The sequence below is a fragment of the Tinamus guttatus genome, unplaced genomic scaffold (assembly GCF_059628265.1).
Source record: "Tinamus guttatus ecotype Peru unplaced genomic scaffold, ASM5962826v1 Tinamus_guttatus_pri_ptg000203l, whole genome shotgun sequence".
NCBI classification, from domain to species: Eukaryota; Metazoa; Chordata; class Aves; order Tinamiformes; family Tinamidae; genus Tinamus; species Tinamus guttatus.
Window position 1 is genome coordinate 3,812,300 of NW_028288737.1, and position 25,854 is coordinate 3,838,153.

At 46.5% G+C, this 25,854-nt stretch overlaps 1 protein-coding gene across 1 annotated transcript; it reads right to left on the minus strand.

Annotated features, from left to right (window-relative positions):
- Positions 1–13,170: 13,170 nt before the first annotated feature.
- On the minus strand, positions 13,171–22,784 carry TGIF1 (TGFB induced factor homeobox 1). Its single transcript, XM_010223111.2, has 3 exons — positions 22,391–22,784; positions 15,573–15,799; positions 13,171–14,216 (listed from the first exon to the last, which is right to left on the minus strand). Exons 1-3 carry the CDS (start codon positions 22,404–22,406, stop codon positions 13,650–13,652), a joined length of 810 nt encoding a protein of 269 aa, XP_010221413.1. The 5' UTR covers positions 22,407–22,784; the 3' UTR covers positions 13,171–13,649.
- Positions 22,785–25,854: the final 3,070 nt, after the last annotated feature.

The following is a 25,854-nucleotide window of genomic DNA, read 5'->3' on the forward strand; positions in this document are numbered from 1 at the left end:
GCAAAACCTAAAAGGTAGAACCAGGACCAGTAAATTTAAAATAAAATCCTGTACTTCTGCCCCTAGAATGCCACTAGTTAACCACTTGACTCATGTACCAACACTAATGCTACTATATTTGCTCTATCATTTGTTTTGGCATAATCTGTAGCAATCAGTTTTCAGTCTAATCTGCCCAGTGTAAATTAAAAAATGCCTATATTCTGTTTTAATTTGCTACAAATGTGTTGCTTTTTTTTTTGGGGGGGGGGTGGAATTTTAGAAAAGGTTGCTTTTGTCTCCCGCTTCAAAAGTTTAAAAAAAAGTATTATATTTTTTGCAGATGTTCCATAAATTTCTCATAATCTTTTTGTAAAGAAAGATGAAGAAATGGATTAAAGATTTTTAATATTTGAAAAGGTAAATAGAAATAATTTATTTGTAATATATTTCAGTTTATTTATTGATGTTCCCTTAATGTTTTGATGTGCACTATCACTTTATTTTAAACTGTACTTTTGTGATTTACTGTTTCTTTTTTTAAAGAAAATGGTCAAATGCATATTTTAAGTAGCTGGAATGTAAATCACTGGCTTACCTGCATTCCCAAAGTGATTTTAAAACAGTTTGTTTGTTTGTTTTTTATTATTATTTGAAACAAAAGACACACATTTGAAAGCCTTTAGACAGAGGAGAGTGTTTTTATGGCTTAATGATTTGGGTTTTCATAGGATTATCTACATCTAGTTTGTGTGTGGACAGGAAAATGTAAATAGATGAATGTTTCCCATAATGTAAAAAGAGCAAATTAATAAAATAATTAATGCACTGCTTGTAAGAGCCGTGGCTTTTCAATGCAAAATTTGTTCTCCCAGAGCTGTAGAAATGCTTCGTTTTGATGTGGTCCAGGATGAAAGCGCACCAAGCAGCGTGTTTCTCTTCAGCTCTCGCTGTGTAAGCTGTGAGAGGATGACACACGTTACATGCGTGACTTCAAAAGACACAAGAAAAGAGAAGCTCCAATTGTGTTTGCTTTTCACCCACTGGTTCCCTTAGTGCTGAAGTCATCGACGGTGATGGTTGAGACGTGGTGGGTTAAACAGCTCCCTGGCAGGGATAACTGGCTTTCCCTTCGCTGCCCTCCTGGATTTTTCCCAGTGTGCTCAATGAAGAAGCCTTCTAATGCTGCAGTAATATTTCCCTGCTGTTCTCGTTCACAGCTACACCAGCAAATGCTAGTATTTTGCCATATTTCCATCTAGTGAGCCTAATAAATATATTAATAACAGTCAGTGTTGCACAAGCTACCATTTGCCAGCGCTTAGACCCTCAGTTTGGGAATTTGGCAGAGATTTGTGGCAGTGATCTAGAGAGAGGGAAATGTCTGGTTGAAAAGCCCCAGCTATGACGTGGGATCACCCTTCATCTGCTGGAGTTGACGCTCTTGCGGTTCCCTGATAAACCAGGGATGGAAAAAAATATACATACCAATTTAAAAATCTGAGGTGGCAGGGATCTTTTTGCATTGAGAACTGGTCAGGTGATGTAAAACAGCAGATATGTTTCTGGCCAATTGCTTGCTGAAGAAAAAACAAGTCCGAACTGTGGCTCAGGGCCCTTCTTTCGATACTCACTGGAGGTCAGTTTTACCCTGTTTAAGCTCAGTGTTGCCTTCCAGATGAAGTTACGAGCCTTTCCCATGAGCGTAGCTTGTTGCTAGTTTGTTTGCCAAAGGCTGTTCTCTCCTGCTCTGGAGAGTCTTTCCAGCACCACTGAGAAGCAAATAATAAATTTTCGTCATCACCTTGGAGCACACTAACCTCTCAGAGCTGCTGCGAGCTGCTGCTGTCACCAGGCTGATGTTTTTTGTAGCAAACGTTAAAATCTGAGCAGCTCGTCTGCCACTGGCATTTATCGGTGAGTCTCTGGTTTGTGCTTGAGCTGGGGGCTGTGGATATGCCCCTAAATGAGGGTGTCCAGCTCAGGTCGCTTGTGTTTTATGAGCGACCTGGTGCCCTGATGTCCCACGACATCGGGGTGAAACTGGCCCCTCTCACGGTGTTCAGACCTTCATGCCCCGGCAAGGAGAGTGGCCTGGGGCCAAGGCCAAGGCCTCTCGGTGCCGCGGGCTATCCCTGTGGTGCAGGTCAGTGACCAGCCTGGGGTGAACGGGCCTCTCAGCGCACCAAGGTGAAGCAGCACAGGAAGCAGCAGGTCTTCTCCGTGGCTCCTTCCACCGCTCCAGCAACACCGTAGTCATAGAGAGCAGAGCCGGGAAAGCTCCACTGGGGCATGGTGACAGCACCCTGTCACTTGGAGATGGCAGGTAAGTCATGACCCCGGGACTGGACTGTGCTCCACCGAGGGGAAAAAAATAAAATGTGATGGGAAGGAAGGAAGGAAGGAAGGGAGGAAGGGAGGGAGGGAGGGAGGGAGGGAGGGAGGGAGGGAGGGAGGGAGGAAGGAAGGAAGGAAGGAAGGAAGGAAGGAAGGAAGGAAGGAAGGAAGGAAGGAAGGAAGGAAGGAAGGAAGGAAGGAAGGAAGGAAGGAAGGAAGGAAGGAAGGAAGGAAGGAAGGAAGGAAGGAAGGAAGGAAGGAAGGAAGGAAGGAAGGAAGGAAGGAAGGAAGGAAGGAAGGAAGGAAGGAAGGAAGGAAGGAAGGAAGGAAAGAAAAACAACTTGAACTGTGACACTGCCCACTGCCTTCACCATGGGCAACTCCTCTTTACCATGTCTGCTCCTCATAGAGCAATGCCCATGGCTGGGTGCCTGGCTTTTTCTTTTTTTTTTCTTTTTTCTTTTCTTTATTCTTTTTTTTATGTTTTTCTAGCCAAGCAGAATGGAAGCAATTATGGATTTTGCCACCTCTAGTAAGGGAAGAGAAACACTGGAGCATTTCAGAGCCTCTGGAGAGCACAAACCTTGCATGGTCTCAGAGTGTCTTGTGGAAGCTGCCCTTCTGCTACGTTTTAAACCTGTCAAAGGTTCAGGAAATGGGGTGGGCCTTGCATGGGGGTAAATAAAAGAAAAAAAGAAAAAAGCAAGAGGACAGAACGTGAAGAATATTTTATGGGTAGCTAATATCTCCCCAAGGTAAGATAAGTCATTTGTGTAAATAACCATGTGCTGAGGCAAACACCCTGCTTTGGAGCCCGTAACTGTGGACTTGCACACTGAATAGTAAGAGACAACCCCCTGCTATATAACTAGGCTATTTCATGGCAAGGGAATGAGAAGCTGATCAGTCTTCCCTGGCATTTAACTTCAGAGAAAGAACTATCAAAAATACATTCTTGAAAGGGCATGGCTTATTTTTGCTATCATGCTCAGAATTGCTATCAGAAATTATTTTCCTTAGTGTGTGGTCGAAGCTGGGTTGCTGCAGTCCTGGAACAAGAACTGTGATCCTTCCTCCTTCAGTGTGTAAAAGGCAGGGGAAAGCAAAGGGCCTGGCTGGAAGTGCATGGAAACCACCACCAATGCTGCAACGATTTCACCCGTGCCCAGAGTGTTTGCTGTCACCACCTGTAGCTATAGCTGTGGGCAAAACTCCCTCCCTTTCGTCTCGCTAGCAACTGTTTTAATCCAGTGTAGGCAGCCGTGTTTGATTTTTGGTTTGTTTGATTTGTCTTTTTTTTTTTTTTTAAGTGAGGTTCTGCAGTTTACACTATTAGAAAGGGAAAGAAACTTCATGGTGGTGTCATTGCCAGGTTTGGAGTTTTGTCACCACGTAAAGAAGAACCTTCGGTGACTTCAGTGAATGGAAAATGTCCATTTGTCAAGCTCCAAGCCAGCCCAAAGCACTCTGCCTGAAATGCTTTCATTTTAAGCCATGAGAATATGCGAGAGCAAGGTCACTGCCCTGCCTCACTGCATAGTAAATATTGTGATTTAAAAAAAAAAAAAAGTTAAAACAGGTGATTAATGTCAATGAAGCTGTACAAAAATATGCCGCAGATACCACTGCTGATAAAAAGGCAGTGTGTGTTAAGCCGAATGGCTCTGTGAAGCACTGCTTTGTATTACTACTGTAATGCTCCCGCCAACACAAGCGTTTCCGTTTGTTTGCATCTTTCCTGGCAATAGTGTCGTGACAACTGCTGTCCGTCTGCAGGAACATACATGGAGCTGGGAACCAAGCCACACGTTAGCAAACTGCAGTGCACTTCCCTCTCTTTTCTGGTCCTTGGCTTAACAGCCTTGTGCTTGCCTATGAAAGGGAAAAATGCGGTATGCAGTACGGCATTTTATGGCCACAATCTGGATTAATTTGTTCCTCCCAAACTAATCCATGCTGAGATTTTAGGTAGGAAGCAGCCCATGTGCCATCTTTGTCTTCTCAGAGCTGAGACATTTCTTGGTAGTGGAAGGCTGGATGAAAAAACACAAAATGGAGCCAAAACAAAGAAAACCTGCTAAAGCCCCCGCAGTTGGTCACTGAAGTGTAACGCAAGCAGATTTTGTTTGTCAACAGTTGCGTGAGTCAGTTCCAAGCTATTCGGCAACGATTTTTAACTGGAAATGTTTGGGGTTTCTTTGTTTTGTTTTGTTTTGAGCATCAGATAGCATGTGTGAACTTGGTGCTAATGGCCCAGGGCTTCCCAGTGGGTGCTTGGGGGAGCTGGCACAAGTCAGGCCATGGCCACCGTCCCTCAGCGGAGAAGCACAAAGATGCCGATGCCCAGGAATGTCTTTTCACAGCCTATTCCTTGGAAGACATTAAGTATTTGTGCTTCACCTTGCATTGATGTCAGTTCAGAAATCCCGTCAAAGCGGAGTGAGCAGATCTGCCTAAACACCAGTAATTACCCCTGCCTGAGACTGGAAGTTTAGCAACCAAATCACCCGGTTTTTATCCAAATCCCTTCCCACCTTGGCTATCCCTCTCAGCAGACATTTTGATTGACAACGTGCAGTTCTGCTCTCGTGCCTCAGGCACAGGTATTTTCAGATTTGCCCTGGACTAGCAGCACGGTAACCAGGAGCAGAAGTTGAATCTGTTTTTTCTCACCCTTGCAAAACGTCAAGGAAACATGGGACTGCAAAGGCATGATTCTCCTCTTGTGTCACATTTGTGTCAACCCAGAGAACAGCATGGCAATGCAATTTTTAATGCCTTTTTTATTTTTTCTGCCATTTCAATACCAAGTCCTTCGTACATCTCGTGACAGCTCACACGCGATGCACTCTGTCATTGTTGTGGCTAAGAAGCCCCTCCTGGTGCATGTCCACAGCACCCACAGGCATCCCAAGCACTGTGATGCATGCGGGATAAGCAAAATGCTGCCTCCTCACCAGGGGCTGCATCCCAGCACGTGGCCTCCGTTGCCTTTATGTCCAGCGCTACCCATCCAGCCTCGCAGCACTGGCTACATGAGGTTATTGCTGAACTGCAAATACGGAGCGCAGGTATTCAGGGTCATTTAATATTTCTATTCCCATGTCTCCAAAGCTCCAACTGGAGCAGCAGAGCTGCGCGCTGGGCTGAGTGCTGCATAAATATTGATGGTTTCTGCCTCGCAGTGTTTACAATTCAAGGAGGAGCCCTGCACCCAAGTTATCTGCCATGAATTTCTTATTTGCCTTTGGAAATGAACTGCCTGATTTAAAGCACCATAAATGAGCATGTCCTTTCTGCAGGCATTGCTAGGAGAGTAGCCCCTTTGCGAGGAGCTACGCAGGCAACGTCCTCCACCTAAAGACGTTACCACCTCAGCAAAGAGCTCACGCTTTGAGAAGAGAGCTCAAAGGCAGAGCTTTAAGTGGGGTTGGGGGAAGGCTGAGAATGAGGGGTGTCACTGGCAGCGCCGTTTCATCCTTGGCGCTGGAAAAAAGGCCTCCGTTTTGCCATGGTGCCACAGAGCACATGGAGCTCCTGCTTTGGTGCCCGGAGCTCTCAGCCCCTCGCAGCTCTCATGCTGCCCGTGCCGGCCACTGGCTCTTTCCGCCCACCTCTCAGCAGGCGGCAACTACAGAGGGTTTCCCAAGCTCCGGTTGATGTGCCGGCACCGGTCGGCCGCGGGTGGACTTTGAGCTGCCCGGCGCGCGCTATCAGCGTTCACAGCGTGGGTTGCAGCAGCCGCGTGGCTTGTCTCTCCTCCTCCTCAGAAGTTGGGGCAACGAACCTGCCATCGTGCCACAGTGCCCGCTCCGGCCTGTCCCATGATAAGTACCAAACACCCTGTGCTCAGCGTAGCTTCCACGGCCTTCGCATCCTCTGGCACGTGAGGAAAGGCTGAGCTCCATCTGGAAACTCCACCAGTGCCTGGTGGGGCAAAGTCCTCCTTGCCTTTGGAGCAAGAGAGTTCAGGGCCAGGCTCGCGTTTTAAGTCTGCGCTTATCGCAGTGAGTCACGAGGGGCACGAAAGTGCACAGGGCAGAGCAGTGCCATTGGCTGGCAGGTATCACTGAGGTGGAAAACAAAGCAAAGGAAAAAAACAACCAAAGCTACCAAAACAAACAAACTTGGACCCAGTTTTGGTGGCACTGCCCCACATTTTAGTGAGTGCAGTTTTCTCACGTAGGGGAAATGGGAGCCCATATCCCAGTAGCACATCCAGGTGTGGAGGCGAGGGGGCCTTTCCAGAGAGGCTGAGTGACAGGCAGCTCATCCCATGCTCTGACAGCTCAGATATGGCTCCTCAACAGCAAGTTAAACTGGACTGAGGCGATGGCCCAAAGTCCAGTGTCGTGTCACTGGTTTGTGCACAAAAACAAAACAAAACAAAACAAAACTGCCCAGAGTAAAACACAGACAAGCAGAGAGCTTACAAGCGGGCTCTCTGCTTGTAAATGCCACCGGCATTCGTGGAAATTGCTCTGGAAAAATCTCCCAGTCCCAGGCTTGCACCACAGGGCCCTGAGGTTGAGGACAGCGCTGGCAATAGGAGAAGGGGTGGGATGGGGACACTGGAGATCGTGTGAATTGCTGGACAACCCTGCTGCAAGCCAGGAGCTGAAGGATTCAGCAAGAGCCACTTCCCCTCCTTAGCTCCTCCTGGGTGCATTTGCCTTGGTGTACATACGTTTCCTGCACTTCTTGAGCAACAGGTAGAGCTGTGGTCCAGCAATGTCAGTGATCAAAAGCAGCTTGCGGTGCTGTCCCTGGGATAGCTCTGTTGCTACTCGTGGGCTTTCCGGATACCATTTCTTAAAGATGAAACTGATATATCTCGAGGAGGTGAATTCAGACAAACCACACAGTTGATGAGTGGGAAGATTTTTTTTCTCCGTTATGTATAATTGAAAGGTTTGTAAATGTTGTATTTGTTTATTTGGCTGGGTTTTTTTAAGGATTGCTAGACACCCCTAGGTCTCATCCTGAGGACAGTCACACACTCCCTGACTGCGCTGCAAAGAGCCCAAGGTCAGCGTCCCAGGCTGCCTTGCAGACGGGGACTTCCTAGGGCAGGAAGCGTGTCCCATGGGGAAGGAGGGATGGACGGACGGACACCCAGCACTGCCTGCACGAGTGCCGAAGCTGCGCAGCGCCCTGTGGAGCAGCCGGCAGCTCTTGCCCTGTCTCACGTGCAATTCCCACGGGTAGCCCCAGCAGCACAAGCCCCTGGCCACCCCACGCTGCTTATTTAAAGCAGGGTCACCCACGGTGGCGCTTCCTGCCCTGCAGGGCACAGCACTCGCTCTGCAGGCAGCCACTCAGGAGGTGACGGTGGCCAAAGCCGCCTGTGCAGGGACAACCTGGAGCTGGGTGTCAAGGGGGCCCAGTTTGCTAGTGGGAAGGGAGGGAGGAGGACACGCAGAAGGTACTTTGCAGGTACAAAGGTATCAAGCAGAAGCAGATATTTACAGGCAAAGAGGGTTTTTTTTCTATGTATCCCCAGCTAAGGAGGAAGAAAAATTGAGGGAACCCTTGCAGAAAGTTGGCAGTGCATCACTGAAAATACCTTGGCAGAAAGCAAGCCAGCTGAATTTACCAGGAAGAATGAATTACGGCAGCAGCTGCCTAAGTAGCATTTAATACAATAACCTGAACTAACCTTCTCGTGAAGGCTGGCATAGAAATGGCTGTTTCAGAGCTGACCTGGGGGCAGTCTACCTGGAGAAGCGCTGTAGCTTCAGAGTCCAAAGCATGCAAGTTAGAAATAATTTCAGCGTATGCTGAAATTAGAAACACTACCAGCTAACATCAGATTTAAGTTTTCAAAATTGCCAGACTGACTTCATTGCTGGTTGCTTCTCTTTTATATTTCTGTCATTGCACAGAAAGCAGAAGTTAAGAGAAAAGCCAAACTAAGTATGTAGGAAAGACTCCTGAACACAACTCGATTTGTTCACATTAGAGCAATAATCACTTTCGTGGTTACTTTAGTAAGGATCAGGTGACTTTCCAAATAGTACAAAAGTATCCAAAATTACCTCTAACCTAGTGAAATGGACTATGAAAACATCACATAAGCGGTCTCAGGAATAACAGGGAGAGGGATGATAGGAGGGGAGTTCAAACAAAGAGTGATACTAGAAATAAAAAAAAAAGAAAACAAAAGCAGACATTCAGCACAAGGTCAGGCAATCAGAACATTGCAGGCTCGAAAAGGAAGTGAAATTACAGGCTCTGGCAAAACAGCTTGAATGCTTATTCGGGAAGATTACAAAACCGTAGCGATCCTTACCAGCAGGAGTGTGTCCAGCATCCAGAGCAACTGTCAAGATGAGATACACAGAGTCATAAATGCGAGTTGGAGGGAGGACATCACGTTCTTCCCCCAATTGGTCAAGCGGTTTGTGTTTAAAAAATAGTTCTGCTCAAATCTATAAACTGGGGGCAAATTAAAATCTCTAAAAAAGAGCTCAAAAGCCTGGAAATCCCCGGCAAGCACTAAAGTCTGTTCACCAAAAAATACAAGACAAATTTTGCTCAGAACTCAGAACAGTAGAAGCAAAGTTAAAATAAGAACGGATTCTCAGTTTCATGCCGGATATTAGATAAGAAAAATGAGCTAAAGAAACCGAGGGTCTTGTCCCTGACATAAATCTCTAGCTCTAATAGTTTATTTGTAGGGAAGCAGCAGGAGCAAGCTTGAAGTGTATGACATATAATTTCTCAAAGACGTATTAGACCATTAGAGGTGGGACTACGCATTTTATGCATATTTGTTGGATCTTATTCTGGTAGTGTTAGAGTCCTCATGACTAAGAATTGTTTCATTACTAGCAACAATAATTAACAAAAACGCAGATTTCTGCACCCTGTGAGAAGACCCCAATGGAGATGCTCCAGGGGCATGTGCAGCACCATATTCCCTGTGCACATGAGAGCGAGGCAGAGAGTGGAGGAATCAGGAAAGCCATTTGGCCATGTGCACCCATTGCAAAACCCACAGCACTGACATCAACCGCTCTTCCTGCAACCGCGTTCATCTCCTTCGTCAGCAGCTAAGAGCCTTCACAACAGAAACCACATGCAGGGTTTTTGAATGCACAGGCAAGGAGCTCTTGACCCCGCGAGAGCCACGTCGTTACCCACCTACAGGCAGGGCTGTCTGCCCAGGGCAGGCACTGGGCAGGCTGCAGGTAGGGAAAGCAGCCACAGCCGCGCTCTGTGGTCCGGGAGCGGCTGCCCACAAGGAAACGGGGTTAGGCAGTTTCACCGAGCCCATCTTCACAAGCAGCCGCTTGGCCCTCCCGGTTAAAGTCAAGGCGACTACCTGAGTTCATCTCTGTAGGTTTATAATGCAGCGGGGTGGGAACACGAAGCGTGTCGGGAAGGCTGGCTGGGAGGGGGACGTGACCGCTACGTGTCGGCATCGGCTTCGGCAGATCCAGGCGAGGCGGCGCCGGGTGCTGCCCGGGGCTGTGCGCGTCTCCTACCTGCTGTAGGCAGCTACGCTGCTCTGCAGGCCTGTGCAGCAAGAGCTGGGGTACGTGACAGCCTCAGTCCCACACCCTGCGCCTCAGAGCTGAGCCTCGCTGGCTTTTCTTTAGGAAGATAGGGGAAATGAGGAAAATTGTTAAGTGTTGTGGTTTCCTTCCAGCTGTCAGGAATTTCTGCAAAGCTTAGATGAAGAAGGTAGTCTGAGTTTTGAGATCGTAGCCTAGCTGGGAGCATTTCTGTGATTCTTGTGGTCGGTAGTTTGCAGAACTCCAAGCGCTCTTTGTTAGCATAGCAAGCAGACCAGACGCTGCATACAGCTCATGTGAATTCAATTATTATTGTGTCTAGCATAGTGACAGCTTGAAGTGACGTTTTGCTAGAGGGAGCAGCTAATCTGATCTCTTTGCCTTTACTCTGAGCACCGGGCTTTTGGAAAACAAGCCTGCCAAACCAGTGAAACAGGATGAACGCACAGAAAGTGAGGCAGTGGGTGAGCAGGAGACTAAAACAGTAACATCCTCAACACACACAGTGTTTACGCCAGTGATTCCCATCTGGCAAAAGGCAGCAGGAAAGTTGACAACTGCAATATGCGAAGAAGAGGAAAATAGAAAGAAGGACCCCATTTCCAGCAAGGCTCGTACCTCTGGCAGACAGACATTTATCACATGCAGCTGCCCCAAGTTGTTTACAAGACACAAAAGCCATGAAAACAAGGTTGACTAAGGCTGCGTGTGAGCTGTTTTCCCTGGCATGGGTTCCTCGTCCCGCTTAGGTCACTTACACTCCACTCCTCGACCACGTGGTCGCTAGTAAAGCGCGGCGGTGCTTTCTTTTGGCTCACTACAGTTTGTGTTTTCAGGCAGAGGTCTGGTTTTGCCATAGCTACTTTGCAATCAGGTCTATCCTTGCAGGAAGAACAGCAAAACTGCTCTTGTTGTCTGATTGTTTCTTTCTACTGTTTTTTTCCCCTATTCCACCAAATCCTTTTCCAGAAATAAACTTTCCTTTTGTTCTCACAGGGATGAGTGGCTGGAACATGAAGCCTTGATTAGTTAGTTACTAGGACTCCCGCGCAGGTTTGGCCCTAGCTTCACCTGATGTCCTACACATAACCTCGATAACTGTACCCAAAGTTACTTCAAGTTTCTGCTCTGGAAGGATAAATTTGGACAAACTTCAGTAGCCTAAACCAAGTGTATCAATGGCAGATTACAGGAAAGCAGAAACTCCCTCTCGATATTATTTTAGTACTTCAATATGAATCACTTCCTCTAAGTTAAGTAACACCTGAGGGCAGGGAAAAGCTTTCTCCTCTGTGCTGCTCAGGTGCCAGGTGCTGCTCAGCCTAAGAGGTTTGGCTTGTGACGGGAGCTGAACTTCTAGGTGTAACCTTAGCGAGTAGTGATTAAAAAAAAATATATATAAGGGCCTCCAGCACGATTGGTCACAAAGAACAAGTCCCCAGGACAAGTCAGTCATGGAAAGGAAATCTCCACAGGTGCCGAGTTTGGTTCTCAGTGGCATTGACACCACTTCTGCAGCACAAATGAAAACTGTGCCAGGACCACAGCCTGTTGCTTTCAACAAAAACTGTTCTAATCTGAATGGGAAGTTTTCTTCCTCATCCTATTTACATTTTCATCACTACAGCTGCTTTAGGGGAATTACAGAACCGGGCAGCTCAGGAAGCCAGGCTCTTTTTTCTCAATTTGCTGACGTTTTTTATTAAGGGCAGAGAAATGAGGGATGAGGATCTCAGAGCACCCTTTAATGCTCACATCCCCCTCCTCCTTTTCTACCCTCATGCACCCATAACCTGCTTTCAAAAACAAAGGAAAAAGTCAAACAGCTCAGATCAGACAACTAAAATATTTGCTTGAGGTTGTTTTTGCCTTGGCTAGCACTTGATACATGGAGCATTCTAATAAAAATCTGCCTTGCATGTGGACAAGAAAGCAAAGGCGGCACCAAATTAGTCTCCCAAGCAGCAGCCTTTGAGCGCAATAACCTATGCCACAAAAGGGCAATTTTTTCTTTTGGCACAGACTTCACAGTTACACAGATGTGGACTTCCACTTTATTTCACAAATAGCCCAAAATATCTATTTTAGGTTAATTCCTTTGGGATACTAAAAGTACCAAGTACAGTGTCCAGACACAGAGAGGAGTGACACAAGGATCTTTATGAACTTCTGTGCTTTTCCTTGAATACGTAGCTATAGCTAGCTACATCCAAAATTATTTTTCAAAGTTGATTTCCTGACTTTTCTTTGTACATAATCCTGTATTCATGCAGTATATGAAGATGGCACTAGACAGCCTCATTTTCATCCACAGTGCTTACTGTTTGCTTTTCAAAACATTCAGCCATTGATGTTCAAGGTTTAAGGAGAGCAGCAGTCGAGTAGAAAGCCAAGCCCATAAACATAAATATAGCAACCTTCTACTCCTAAGAACAGCCTTAAGTTTGCCAGCTCTGCGGCTCAACCCTCCCCCATTCCCTGAACAGACAACAGGTTTGTTTTTAAGGATTAACCAGCTGGGTTTTTTTTTTTTTTTTTTTTTTTTTGCTCTAGAGGTCTCTGGTTTCACTGTTGCTAAAAGGATAAGAGTGACTGACATTTGACTAAGCCAAGATACGAGCTACAAGTCTCCCCATCTTTGAGAAGCAGGATGTCATTTTGACTGTCTTGTTCAGAAAAGTAACTCCTTTGGCTACAATATACCCCAAAATAGAAGGGAATCTCTCTTAAAGCTTAAGTCAACTGTTAAATATTTCAAAGATCTGGGTCTCCACACTCAAATTCCAGCCTAATATATTGTCTCCGTTGTGACAGTCCCCTAGAATTAGAGACCCAAGATCTTGTCATTGATAGTCTAAGATGAGAAATACTGGGGACCTCCTGCAAACTTGTGAGCACCACGAGTGCCTAGAAGTTGTATCACAAAGACCTGCAAAGGGAGACGACCCCAACTCTTCGCCTGGCCTCATTTCATCTTCAGAAGAAACATCTCCCAGGCCAGTATTTTTAGTGTTTCCCAGTACTTCTAGCAGCCAAAGGCTTAAATACTTAGCAGGGCCCAAAGACATTCCCTCTGAAACTTAATGCAAGTTGACTACATACTTCCCTGTGGTCCCTTTAAAAATTTCAACATAACAGATCACAGGCAGGTACTTCTGGCCCACTTTGCAGCATTCCTTTAAACATCTGGTTAACAACAACTGCTAGCGGAGCTCCCTAAACCAAACAAAGTCAGTATGAGCTCAAAAAAGCATTTCTCACTTCAGTGTATTTCAAGGGAAAAGCTCCATTTTCTGCAAAGCTCATATTCAACAAAATACTCTGTGTGCATCCATTTTTAAAGAAAATATTTTATTACATTATGGGAAAAAAAGCATAATCATCCAAGTTCATATTGTTAAAAAAATTGAAAATTTATTTTTGACAGCGTGTCGGTATATTCTGTTCCACGTGGGAATGATAAGAAGACTCTATATCATTACTAGATATTGCACAGTCTGAAAGAAACAAAAACAAATCACATGATCTTGGGAACCATCTCACATTATGAAAAACCTACAAAGAAAACATTAAAAAAATCCTGTTTTTCTACAGTAGCTTTTAAGTTTTTAATTCTTGGAATGACCATATTCCACTGAAGACCGTCTCAGTGACAGGAAGCTTCATTTCAGCAATCCCTTGTGCAAATAAGATTAATAAAAAAAAATAATAATAATGCAGATAAGTCTTTTGATATTGTGTGGGTGGCAATAACCACACAGCTGTTAGATCCCTGCCTGGAAAAACAAAACGAGGAAGAAGAAAGAAGGGAATTTAGGCCATAAGTTTTGCCTGCAGCTCCATCTCTGCCGCCCTTTTGAGTGCAACATCCACCAGGAGCTGAAATCCACTGAAATCCTGGTTAAGGTCTGGGGGGGTTGGAGGAGGAGTGTTAAAGAGCCCACTCTGTGCATTTGCACCAGGTCCCAGTTTAGATGCATCCTCCTGGCAGGAGAGGGAGTTGTCTGTGAAGCCATTGGCTGGCGGCTGCTGCAGGTCCGTGGTCTGGCCTCCATCTGCCGGCTGGCAGAAGTGGAAAGGGGCATCTTTCAAAGCAGTCACTGTTGTGTGGCAAATCACCGATGGTCGGGCCAGGACTGATCCCGGGGAAGCAGGTTTAGAAGAGGACACAGTCTTGTTGAGCGCCGTGGCAGCAGGAAGGAAGGAGCTCTCCTCCAGCAGCGGAATGTAGTTCTTGGTGTTCACGGAAGACTCCACCAGAGCACCCTCGGAAAGCTTTGTTCCTCTCCGCGAGATAGTGAACTGATTTGGGTCTTTGCCATCCTTTCTCAGCATGTCAGGTAAAAGCCTGCGGCGGGCATTGATAAACCAGTTGCAGACCTGGGAATATAATGACATCTTAATTTCCACCTTCATCCATTTCCAACTATGTGCCACTAGAGTCATTCAGTCGGATTAATGAATCCCTCTGAGCAGTTTCCTTAACTGCAGAACAAAAGTGAGACCTACTGACAAGTTGTGACATGTCTTGCAGAGGCCTTTCCCCTGTCCCTGTTCTACCCCCAGCTCCCCACTCTTTTACAAAAAGCCCCAGGAAATCTGAAGACTGCTAGCCTGGACTGAAAGGCTTAGCTTTTAACTCTGTGCACACACATTAACCTGTTAGCTATTGTTCCCTACACTTAGGTTAATTAACAACAGGAAAAACCTTTTCTCTCTGAAGAGAGCCACTCCTCCCACAAATAGTTACTGATTTTCCTTGTTCAACTGACTGTGTCGACAGACATAACATGAATTACCTCATTTAAGTTTGTCCTTGTTTAAATATCAAACCAGTTTCCTGGGAGACATGGGATAGTTTATAGTTTAACGTATTTTTTTTGTTTACTATATAAAAAAGGTTTTCTTCATTATGTTGCTTTAAAGAAATTTTATTTAAAAGCCTACTACAAAATTTCTACTTTAATTAGGAAAAATAAAGCCCAGCAGTCAGGAGGAGCACTCTATATTTACCATCTCTCAAGCCCAAGTTTACACAAGTTTTCATGCAGTCACTTTCCCATGAGATGGAAAGCAGCAATTTTTACTAGCTATTCTGCAGAAGAAAGATTACCACAGAAGACAAAAATGACGTGTCCAGAGGGCCTCCCAGCTGTCAGTGGCAGAGCCCCTGGATAAAAGCAGGGCTCCCAACCACTTAAAAGCCTGATCACACCTACACTAATGCACTTGAATAGATTTATTCATACACAGGTTGTTTCACTGATCTTAATGGAAGTAATCACACACATAATTATATACATGCACGTTCTACAGAACGAGCCTCAAGTTACAGTTTTAAAAGCGAAGCGTTATACAACTAAGCTGCGTGTCACCACAAAAGCTCAGCTGACAAAAAAAAAAAAACTTCTCCCCAAAATAAATTACATAAATTACTCTATAGAGACTTTTGTGTCTTCAAAATTTAACAGACACGTTCAAATTCGCAACTGCCTGTCCTCCCCCGCAAAAGGAGCTTTGTTCCAACTAAGCCAAGATCATTGAGACCCAGTACACTGATAGCTAGAGCAGTATTTCTCCTCACAAGTGACATCGGAAGAAGAGAGAGTAATGATAAGAGGAAACGCCACATACAGTGTAAACATTTATATCAGAGACTAGGCTAATTCGGGTAAATTGGGAACTGCGAAAAGAGAGCACTTAAAGCAGGAGCCGTTTTGGGGGGAGGCTGAATACCTGTAGTGTGGAAAGGTGTGTTTGCCGGGATAACAGCGCCTTCTCTTGCTCCGAAGGATAAGCATTGTATCGGTGCTCGTACAGCCAGTCCCGAAGAATCTGCACGGATTCCTTGGGCAGGTTGCCACGTCTCCTCCGTTTACCAGAGCCAGCAGAAGAGGAAAGATCCAGAGGGACATCCATAGTGTCATCATCCTCTGTTTCGCTGCCTGATATTGCAACTACACCTAGAAATAGAAAAAGGCAAGAGCAATCAGCCTCCTACCCCATTAAACTACTTAGCTTCACATTTTCTGGTTCAGACACTTTTTATTTTATTTACTTTTATTAACCATCTTTACTGTGAATGAGACTACAGCCTCTGATGCAGGGGCTTTGTCATGTGGCATTAAACTTGTCGAGCTGCGGCTTCCATGCCAGCTGAACAAAAAGTAGCACCACTGATCTGTTCCAAGGGGAATTCTTTTCCATAAACCCTCATTTTCTTGCTCCCCTAGCAACCTTTTATCTACCACATGTTATCAGATAGCTTCTATCTAATGCCAATATCCTACAAATGTGCTTGCTATGGTATGCATCCAACACTCTTTTCTTCAAGGATAACTGGGCAAAAAGCCAACCAGGCAAGAACTTAAAACCCATATACCCAACTCAAGTGATGGGTTACTTGATTACTCCTTAACATGCTGATGCCTCCCTCCTGGGAGAGATAGCTTGTAGGTTTTATACGTTAAAAGCTCATTCTGCATCTACTAATAAAAATTAAATCAAAGAGGAAAAGAAGAAAGAGAAACTTGTCTCTGCTCCCCCACCTCACAGGAATTTTCACTTACTAGAAAAAAAAAGTGCGGAAAAAGTACAATGCGCTTAACTCATGAGTCCATCAATGTATCAAGAGATGCACTTCTATTTAACTGCATTTTTGTAACAACTGCAATCATTAAACTGCAGTTTTGAAGTGTTCAGCTTTGAATGCACCCTGATTATTTTTTCAACTTCAAGGTTTTCCCATCACATTTCAATCTGCAGAACTACATGCTTTGTGCTATATTTACTGTAAAGTCTCCAGATTTACAAGTTCACTACGCATCTTTTTTTCCCCCTTCAGTACAAAGAACGGAAGCAATTTTAAAGTTTCACTTGTCCTTTGTATACACACCATACTACTACTTATCTGAAGCTACGGTATGTGAACAAAATTTAAAAAAAAAAGAAGTATTTATATTTATAGTCCATAGCTAGGAAAACTACAATTCGGCTCATTTAGTAGATATACAAATCACTGAAAAAACAAACAACACTAATATACAAAGAAAAACATACTTTAATCTCACCCAAAACTTTTAAGAGTTGAAAGTCATACATGAATCCAAATAAAAAATATCATTTATATCAGCTAGTATAATCCAATACTTATTTTGATTCAAAATGTATTGATTTTTTCGAAGCATCTTCTAAAACTGTGGAAGGAAAACAAGTCCTTTGATCACTTTCTTCTGAACTTGCACTTGGGAGAAAGAAAAACATGTGAAGGAACTTGTTCACCCATAACAGCTAGCAAAGTTAAAGATAAAATGTAAAAACTCTGTGGGAAGCTATCCATATTTCAAAAATTCTACTTTATCTAAGGAAATAAAGTCAACCTTGAAATATTGGAAATATAAAAATATATAAAGCTGTGTTTATGTTGATAAATTTAGAGAGAGAGAGGAAGGAAAAAAAAAAAAAAGGTGATATAATTAAAACCATGTGGTGGATGCTCAAAACTTAAGGGTGGACCCTTCCCAAATTTCAAGCTGTGGCCAAAGCTGATGCTATGAATTCTTCCTATCCTCCAATTTAAGGCAGGGGGAGGAGGGAGCAATAGCCTTAAATATTAGGATTATATTTAAGACTAGCCTCAATATCCTTCAATTTAGTTTAAGTTATTCAGATTTCAATGCATAATTTTGGCAAGGAAGCATTCCCAGTAGCCCAATCAATATGAAATTTGTCTGGCGTAGTTACTTTAGTAACTTCCATAGTATTGTTTTCCTTCTCTCAATTGCTAATTTCTGTAACGAACAAACAGCAAGCTGTGAACATTACAGCTGAATATACATTTTTTGTGTGATGATTAGCTACATAAATTATCCAGTCATGGAACAGAATCAATAGGATACTATTTAAATAGCCAACACAAGATAAAAAGCCAAAGTATGCAAACAGATCTTGAATCCACACAGAAAGTATGTCAAGTTTAATAAGATTCTGAGCAAAATGCGTTTTCCTTGTAATAGCTTCAAAGAAAAGTGCTGGTCATGCTAGCCATTTAACCTGCAAACATGCCTTGCACAACCGCTTCCTGGGCCACGAGGAGCACTGCTTGGAACAAAGATCACGCTGCTCAGACAACATGATGGCTCTGCAAAGCAGCTCGTTTCTTTTAAAGTGCATTTAAAAACTAGCTAAAACTAGTTCATGTTACTCAGTGTTTTCAAGTGCTGTTCTTGTTTGTCAGAAATGAGAAGTGCTGCAGCACTTCACTGGGTGTTTTTTTGTTTGTTTGTTTTTAAATATTACAGGCAGCAAGGCAGGACCTTGGGAAACAGAGAGGCAAGCAGCGAGCGCTGGAAATAAGAGGGAGGAGAAGCCAAAGAAACTACTCCCGTGAGGAAAGTTAGGTGTCTAGGAGTTTGTAAGCTGCATTTACTGGGCATAACACAAAGTTTTCCAGACACATCACCACATTTCAAAACAAAACAAAAAACTCTGAGATCTCATGCACCGCTCAAAACTCCACTGAAGCCTCTCTGAATTCAAGACCAATTGGACAGCAGAACTGGTTTTCAAACTGTTTCTTTTTTTTTCCACCTGAAAAAAAAGAAACTTGACAAAATACTGTCTAAAGTCCAACCACACAAACTCTTTGTTTCACAAATAGGCTCTCCTGCTATTGCACTCCTGAAGTACAAGCTGCCCTGTGACTAACTGCAGCCCAGCTCGTCACAGTGAATCAACGCGGAGCCTGCCCTTTGCCCCGCTCGCTCGGCGTGTTGTATTAATTGACAGAGCGAGTTAGCAACACAAAACAGGTTTTGGTTAAGCAGAAAAATGAGGGTGTTACAATTTCTCCTCATTTAAATAGAGGCTCGGCCCTCAGAACTGTCAGCAGACATCTCCGTTGCGGTGCAGACAGAGCAGCAACAGGAAGTCATGGCTAGAAATCTCTCACTACCTCAGCTGATATTTTTTACTAGAGCAGGAGCCACGTTGCTGCTGTCAAGGCTCTGTTTTCATTAAAGCATTCTTGCTGATTACAGCCCAGTTTTGTTTTCCCCCTCTTGTTAGTAATCAGGCTATTTGCTGCTGGTTTCCTGTTTTAACAGGGCCCAACTGAAAAGGTTCCTGGCTGGGCTCCACGGCTGGGCCATTGGCTTGCTGTTATTTACACCCAGAATAGGCTTGTGGACACACTGAGTCGCTCCAGCTGACCTAGTAACTTATTTCATCTTAAAAGCAGCCTAGTGTCAGGTTACTGTGCGCTTCCTCCTAAATACGGTTGATCTAAACGGAAATATTGCTTTTACATGACTAAAGCAGCCCAAGTAGAGAGGTGTAAGAAACAACATGAAATTCCAAATCCTCAAATCCCAAGTCCTCAACTCCTGTCGCCTTAAATGAGCAGTTCGTCCCTGTTTCACTCCACACTACTCACAACCTAAGAACTGTATGATCAGCACCCTGTCTTTATAAATGACTTTACCCTCCTGGCTTCCTAGCTGAAATCATGGACAAGACTAACTGCATCAGGGCACTGTGTAACAGCCGGAGGACTTCCCGGCTCCTCCTGTAATCAGCACCAGGCATCTCAGATCACACATACACAATGCTGGGCTCAACACCCAGCAGTTAACAGCATAAAACAATCTGAGAAAAGAAAGTACAGCAATGACTACAGTTGATTTCAAAATACTTAACATATACTTAACAAGGCATGCTGAACACTTATGAAGGAGGATGAAGTATTTAGAGAAAGGCTGAGATGGGAGTCAAGCAAAAAAGAAAATTAGGCTGGTTATAGGAGAGCCATCCTATTGTGTGGAGGAAGAAAGTCTGAGGAAGCTGCAGAAGCCAAATGCTGTTCAAAACAGGACAAAGTAAAGCACAAGAAGCAACCTCTGCCCTCTGGAGAGGGAATGGGCAAAAGAGAAAAGGCACCTTAAAAAAAAACTCCCTCCCACACACACTGTCAGGGTGCTGTGAATTTTCTCAAGCTAGATATTTGTGAGCACAAAAAAAAAGTACAGCTAGCTGCCATCTAAGGCCTCAATCCTGTTGCGAACGACTTCAACAGGATTCCTCACATGAAGTATGGACAAGTATGAACTTGAACACATGCCTGCGTCTTTGCATGATTATATTCTAAATCAGTTAATTAACAAGCTGTATACATCCAGTGTGATTGCTATCAGGCTGCTATTATTTGTAAATGAAAACTATCCACATAATACTCCTCAGGGGTTTAATGCACACACTGTTAGAAAAAAAATGACTAAAATTTAATGTGAATTTAAAAACCACCAACAAAAATAAATTAGTTTAAAATTATTCATAAGTAACCAAAAACTACACGGATGCGCATGGGACTTTCCGCAGCAACAACTTTTCCTTTGAATATGCTTCAGAATGTAGGAACTAGCTTGTTTGTTTTCCTCTGTGCTTCACAGCTTGAGCTCTACTGCTTCCAAAGAAGCCAGACTTGGCCGTGCTACACACACACAAAATTAGAAAAACAACTTCTAGGACTGCACGAAACACAGCTGAAACAAAGTTTGAAACTTCTCGAATCCGCCTCAAAGGCCAGGCTGTCAGTAACTACACGCCTAAAGCCTAACCCGTAGTGCTACGCAGGCACCTTAACATCTTTCTGAGAAGTTTCCACCTTTTGTCCCTGCACCTTCTCATTTCTGCCACCCCACGGCCAGGCCGAAGCGCCCCCGCCCGTCACGTCACCTTTCATTGTTCCCATTGTTTGAGCCCCGCACTCGCGGCGCTGGGCGCAGGGCCCCCTCTCCCTGCGCGCTCGCTCGCACACAAAGCTCCGCACATGCCCACCTAGAAACTACGTCAGCGCTCCTCGCACGCGCTCGTTTCGGGGGCGGCAGGAACAACAGTTGAAAGTGCGGGGAGTTTGGAATTTCGACAACCAGCAGCTGCCCTCGGGGAGAAAAGTCTGAACAATGGAAGCAACAGCAGACAGGAAACCAGCTCACCACTGCTGTGCAAATAGGGACCGTAGGAATGTCCTAAAAATAACTGAGCTAAATTAAATCAGTGAAACCAATAATAATAATAAAAAGGCGCTTGTAATAAGGTTAAGAATCTGAGTGTGCATTTGAAGTCAAAGCTGTCACTGTCTCCAGGTTTGGAGGGCTGGGTTTGGTATGCAGCATATGCTGTAATCTAGAAAATCAATCCTGTTAGTTTAACAGACCGAGATCGGTGGTGGGGCCATGGAGACAAAGTTCCTGCCGGAGCTGCGGATCCCTCACTTCTCAACACTGCCCTGCCTGCTGCTTAAACTCTGTCTTTGGGACTCGTTGCCTTTGTGTGTGCTGCTCTTAAGCGAATGGCAGCTCCCAAGCTTCTCACGAAGCCTGTAAACCATATTAGTACATCGCGTTTGCAGCAGCGCCGAGATTTCACGAACTACACATGCATTAGTTGCTCCGGGGACAGGAACAACGAGCAGGCTGCTCTACGCAGCGCGGCAGGAATGCGTAGCAGGGGGCAATGGCACAACTCCAACGTGCGCACTGCCCCCCCGACGGTAACCGAGTGGTCTGCAAATGCAAAACGCTCGCCACGCACGTTGGTAAATCACAACTCTTGAAGAGATACCTCTTCCCTATAAGTTGCTTTCTACCCTTCCTCCTCCCCCGGCAGATTAATTCATTGGGAATGCGTTAAATCCGAAAGCACGTTGCGCGTCTTTGTGGTCGAGCTCTCACTTAGAGGCGCACAAAGCCCCACACAAGGAAAGAGTAACAGTCCCCAACCGCACGGAAAGCTGCGCTGCGTGGAAGCCAACGCAATAAAACTTAGTAAACTTCTTTGTGTGTGTGTGTGGGGGGGGGTGTCTCCCTACTGCTCTCAACTCCAACTGTGTGGAATTTCTTTTTACTAGTATTTCAATTATTTGCCGTTCTTCGGGTATAGAGGAGGGAAGGAAAAGGCAGCAGCCGTTACTAAGAGAGCTGCGAGTGCGTTTTAAAACTCTCCGGACAGGGGCACGCGCGCGCCCGCCGCCGCCTCCGAACAAAGGGCCGTCCCGGCACCACTTTGTTCTCAGTTAAAATGAGAAAGAAAAAAAAAAAAAAAAAGTTGCGAAAACAACTCCCACCTTCGCCCGAAGTTACCAGGCTGGTGGAGTTTGGTGCAAAAAGGAGGCCCGAAAAAAATAATAAATGGGGGAAGGGGTGTTAGGAGACCGGGGGGCGGCATGGGCTGCGCGGAGACAGCGCAAACAAAACTTCCCGTGGGCACAAAGCGGGCGCCGGGGCACGTTGTTGACAGCGAGCCAGCGGCATGGAGACGCGGCCGCGTCCAAACAACGGCCCCGCGTGTTTTGTCTGCGAGTGCAGCACAACTGCCACCCTCGGCGGGGGAGGAAGGGGGGGAACAGGCGAGAGGAGAGGGGAAAGGGGCGCCGGGTCACCCCCCGTGTACACGCACCGCAGCCAACTCGTTGCCGCGGGGAAGCGCAAGGCGCCCCACGCAGCGGGACGGGGCTCGGGGACCCCTCTCACACAAACACCCCCTCTCTCACCAACTACCTTTTTTACTTTTCATCTTGATCGCGAGGACGGGGCTGCCGCTGCCGATGGACACCCCGCACGCCGGGAGCGAGAGGCACCCTCTCGCCAAGTTTCTCGCCCCTCGGCCGGACACTGTCGCCCTTTAAACTCGCCGGGCAGAAGGAGGCGGTGGAGGAATCGCCGCCGGGCGAGGAGCCCGGTGCCCGCTCCGGGGCCGCGCTGCTGTCAGTGGGAGCCGGCAGAGCTCTGCCCAGCCGGGGGCTTCGGCGGCGGCTGTGGCCGGGGTGGGCTTCGCTTCCCTCCCCCTCTGCCTTTGTTCCTTTCTGCCGGCGATTGGCCCCAGCTTGTTAAAGTGAGGAGAGGCACGAGAGGAAAAAGGTACACACGGTCCTCCCTCCCCCCACCTTCCAGCGATGAGTAAGAGAGTAGCCGAGCGCTACGCCAGCACTTGCTGCTGCCGCCGCTGCCTCCTCCCCCGCTGCCGTCTCTCCTCCCCTCCCGGGCCGCTGCGGCTCTGGCAGACAGGAGGGGAGGGCCGGGGGGGCACCCTTACTCACTCACTCACTCACTCACTCCTGCACGCACTCCAACAGAGCGCCCTCCGTGCCTTCCTTGCGCTCCCTCGCCTTTCTCCCGGGCGGCCGTTTGATCATTAAACTGGAAGGAGAAAGGGGGCGAGCATGGGGGTGGGGAGAGCGCATTTGACAGCTACCCCTTGACTCTCACTCCTCCTGTTGCTTCCCGGATGAGGCACCCGCTCCTGCGCCTGAAGAAAGAAGGGGAGTGTTGTGTACGGCGGGACAAAGAGCCCCGCGAGCACCCAGTGCCGATAAACCAGCCCCGGCGCTGCCCGCCCGCCGCGGGCTTGGGGCGGCCGTTACGAAGCTGCGTGTCTCGCTGTCTCAGCTACCATTTCGTGTAACCGTCGCGAGTTTCTCTTTGCCAGCTCCTCTCCCGGGTCCTCTGGATTTTATTTATTTTTAACATCAGTTCGTAAAGATTGTTTTTCTCCTCCTTTCCTTTCTCCCTCTCTTCCCCCCCTCTGGTGGATTTTGCTGTGACACATGCTCCTGGCTTTAAAGAGAAGAGGGGAAAAAAAAAAAAAAAAAGCTCACAGCTTGAGTCATCCCTCTTAGGCAAACACGTGGTGTAGCAACAGTTTATTTTCCTCCGAGATGAGAAATGCAGGACTTCTGAGCTGCTTGTTCCTTTAGGGCTCAGTCCAACATCCCACGGAGCTCTTTCCAGCGGGCTTCGGGGGAACCTGGCGAGAGCCCCTCCCCGAACAAAGGCAGCCTGAGCGGCCGCTTTGTGCTCTCCCGCTCCCCTCCACACGGCGATTTTATACACGAAGAAAGTGAAATAAACCACCCTCAAAAAAAAAAAAAAAAAGTGCGGATACAGCATGTTGTTCGCAGGAGAGTGTATTTACATAGTCACTTTTGCTCAGCCACGTGCTTAATTGTTTTTGAGCGAAAAGGAGTAGTGGCAGGCAGCCGACATGACGCTTTTGGAAGAGAGTATTTTAAATGACTGATGTCTCCCAAAAAAGAAAAAAAAAAAAAAAAAAAAAAAAAAAAAAAAAAACAGGAGTCATTCCTTCCCCCCCACCCCCCCCCCCACCCCGGCCGCCTCGCCTGGCCGCGCGTCCATCCTCACAAACACGCATTCACACCCGAGAAGGAAGCAACAGCATTTTATAAGCAAATCCTCCCAAGTACCTTGTAACTGTTTTATATAGCGTAATTACAGCGACCTTGCCAGAGATAAAACAGCTGTTACATCCTGAATGAGGGACATCTGTGGCGAGCGGCGGGGGGAAGGAAGGGCGGCTGTTGAGTAATTTAACAAGCCCCCCCCCCCCTTTTTTTAAGTATTATTTTATTCCTCAATTATTATTCGGCGTTGTTTGGGAAGCGGGTTGGCCGCTTGTAGAGTGAGCGCTAGGCTAGGGCCGCCCGGGCGCGGCGGGGGAGCCGTTACCCCCGGCCGGCTTGGCCGTTACCGGCGGCGCAACCGCCATGCGGCAGCGCGGGGGAGGGAAGCTGCGCCCCCGGGGCCACCGGGTGCCACCTCCCCGAGTCACGGGGCGCGTTGCGGGGCGGTCGGTGCCGCCTCTCTGTGCACGGAAAGGCACAAAAAGCCTCCTGGGGCGCGGGTGTTTTTAACGTGGCGAGCCGGGCCTCTGCGGGACGGCGGCGGTGACTCAGGGGCGGCGTGTGTGTGCGTGTATATGTATGTATGTATGTACGTATGTGTGTGTGCGCGGCGGGGATTTGTGTCGTAGTTGTAAAGCCCCGCTGCCCAGCTGCGAGCGCTGCCTCCTCGGGATGGTGTTTTGAGTGTTCGCGCTCGGTCATGCTAATAAATAAATTAATAAGTAAATAGGGGAACTGAACACACGTTGTGTTGGAAGAGATTTCCCTTTCTAGCACCGCCCTAGCTAGCTTGGGCTTGGTTATTGTGCTCGGGGCTACTGAGAACTGTTTCTCTCTCTCTTTCTCTCTCTCTCTCCCTCTCTCTCAGCAACGGCCTTGTTGTTGAGTGAAGTTTTACTCTCGTACTAAGCTCGAGTCTTGCTTTTGAGAGCGTTGGGGTCGTTTTTTTTTCTGGCACTGCTGAAAGGTCGTTTCCTAGGAACCTTCTGGAAGGATGCAAGGAGAAAGGTGCCATGCCTGTAATAGGGCAGCTTTCGGAGTTGACAGAAAGGCTGCAAAAAAAACCCTGCAGGGTAGGTCAGTGCTCCTCCAGCTAGTGAGAGAAAGCAGCAGAGCTGTGAATATTGCTTTGCGATTCAGCTCCTGAATCGGAAATTTTGGGAAGAGTCTCTCTTTAACCCAGGTTACTGCATGGAAGCATGGAGGGGGCGTATCTGTAGGTGGGACCATGGAGAAAGAGGGTCAGTGGGTTTATGCAGCACGTCTTGGAAGTTTTCACCCCTCCGGCACTACCGGGACTCACTAGTGAATCCTTTACTTTACAGCTTGGACACCCTTGGTGGATGTTTAAGGCAGGCAGGGTCAATAAAGCAGGGGGAGAAAAGCAGTGTGGTTGAAAGACAACCCTGGCAGCCTTCTGTAGAAGTACAAACCTCAGCACGCCTGAGAGATTTGTCTAAAGAGATGGCGGGTGTTTTTCTTGTCTGTCCTGAGCTGGATGGGGCCTGCTAAAGATCAGGAATGGCTTCAGTTTCTGATGAGTAAACTGTCAGCCCATAACTTGGGGATGGGTGTCACTGTTGGCTGCTGCTTGCAGGCAGAAGTAATTGGTACCTATGATGCTACATAACTTTCCACAGTCCTTCCTTTCCCTTAACACACTCTCACCAACATGTGACTATGTGGTAGTGTCACCTACTCTCCTGGAACTGCCTCAACACTAAATATCATATCTTAAAAATAGTTCACACTACTCATTGAATGAATAACTTTGGCATCTGTGCAGCTCCTTGGTTGAGTAGTAGTATTCATGTTGATACAGAT

Bases quoted from the DNA above. Each gene is read 5' to 3' on its own strand.
- TGIF1 (XM_010223111.2), bottom strand. The intron at 14,217-15,572 runs GTATTCAGCCTC...TTATATTCCCAG, and splicing joins CACACCTTTCCACACTACAG to GTCTGCAACTGGTTTATCAA.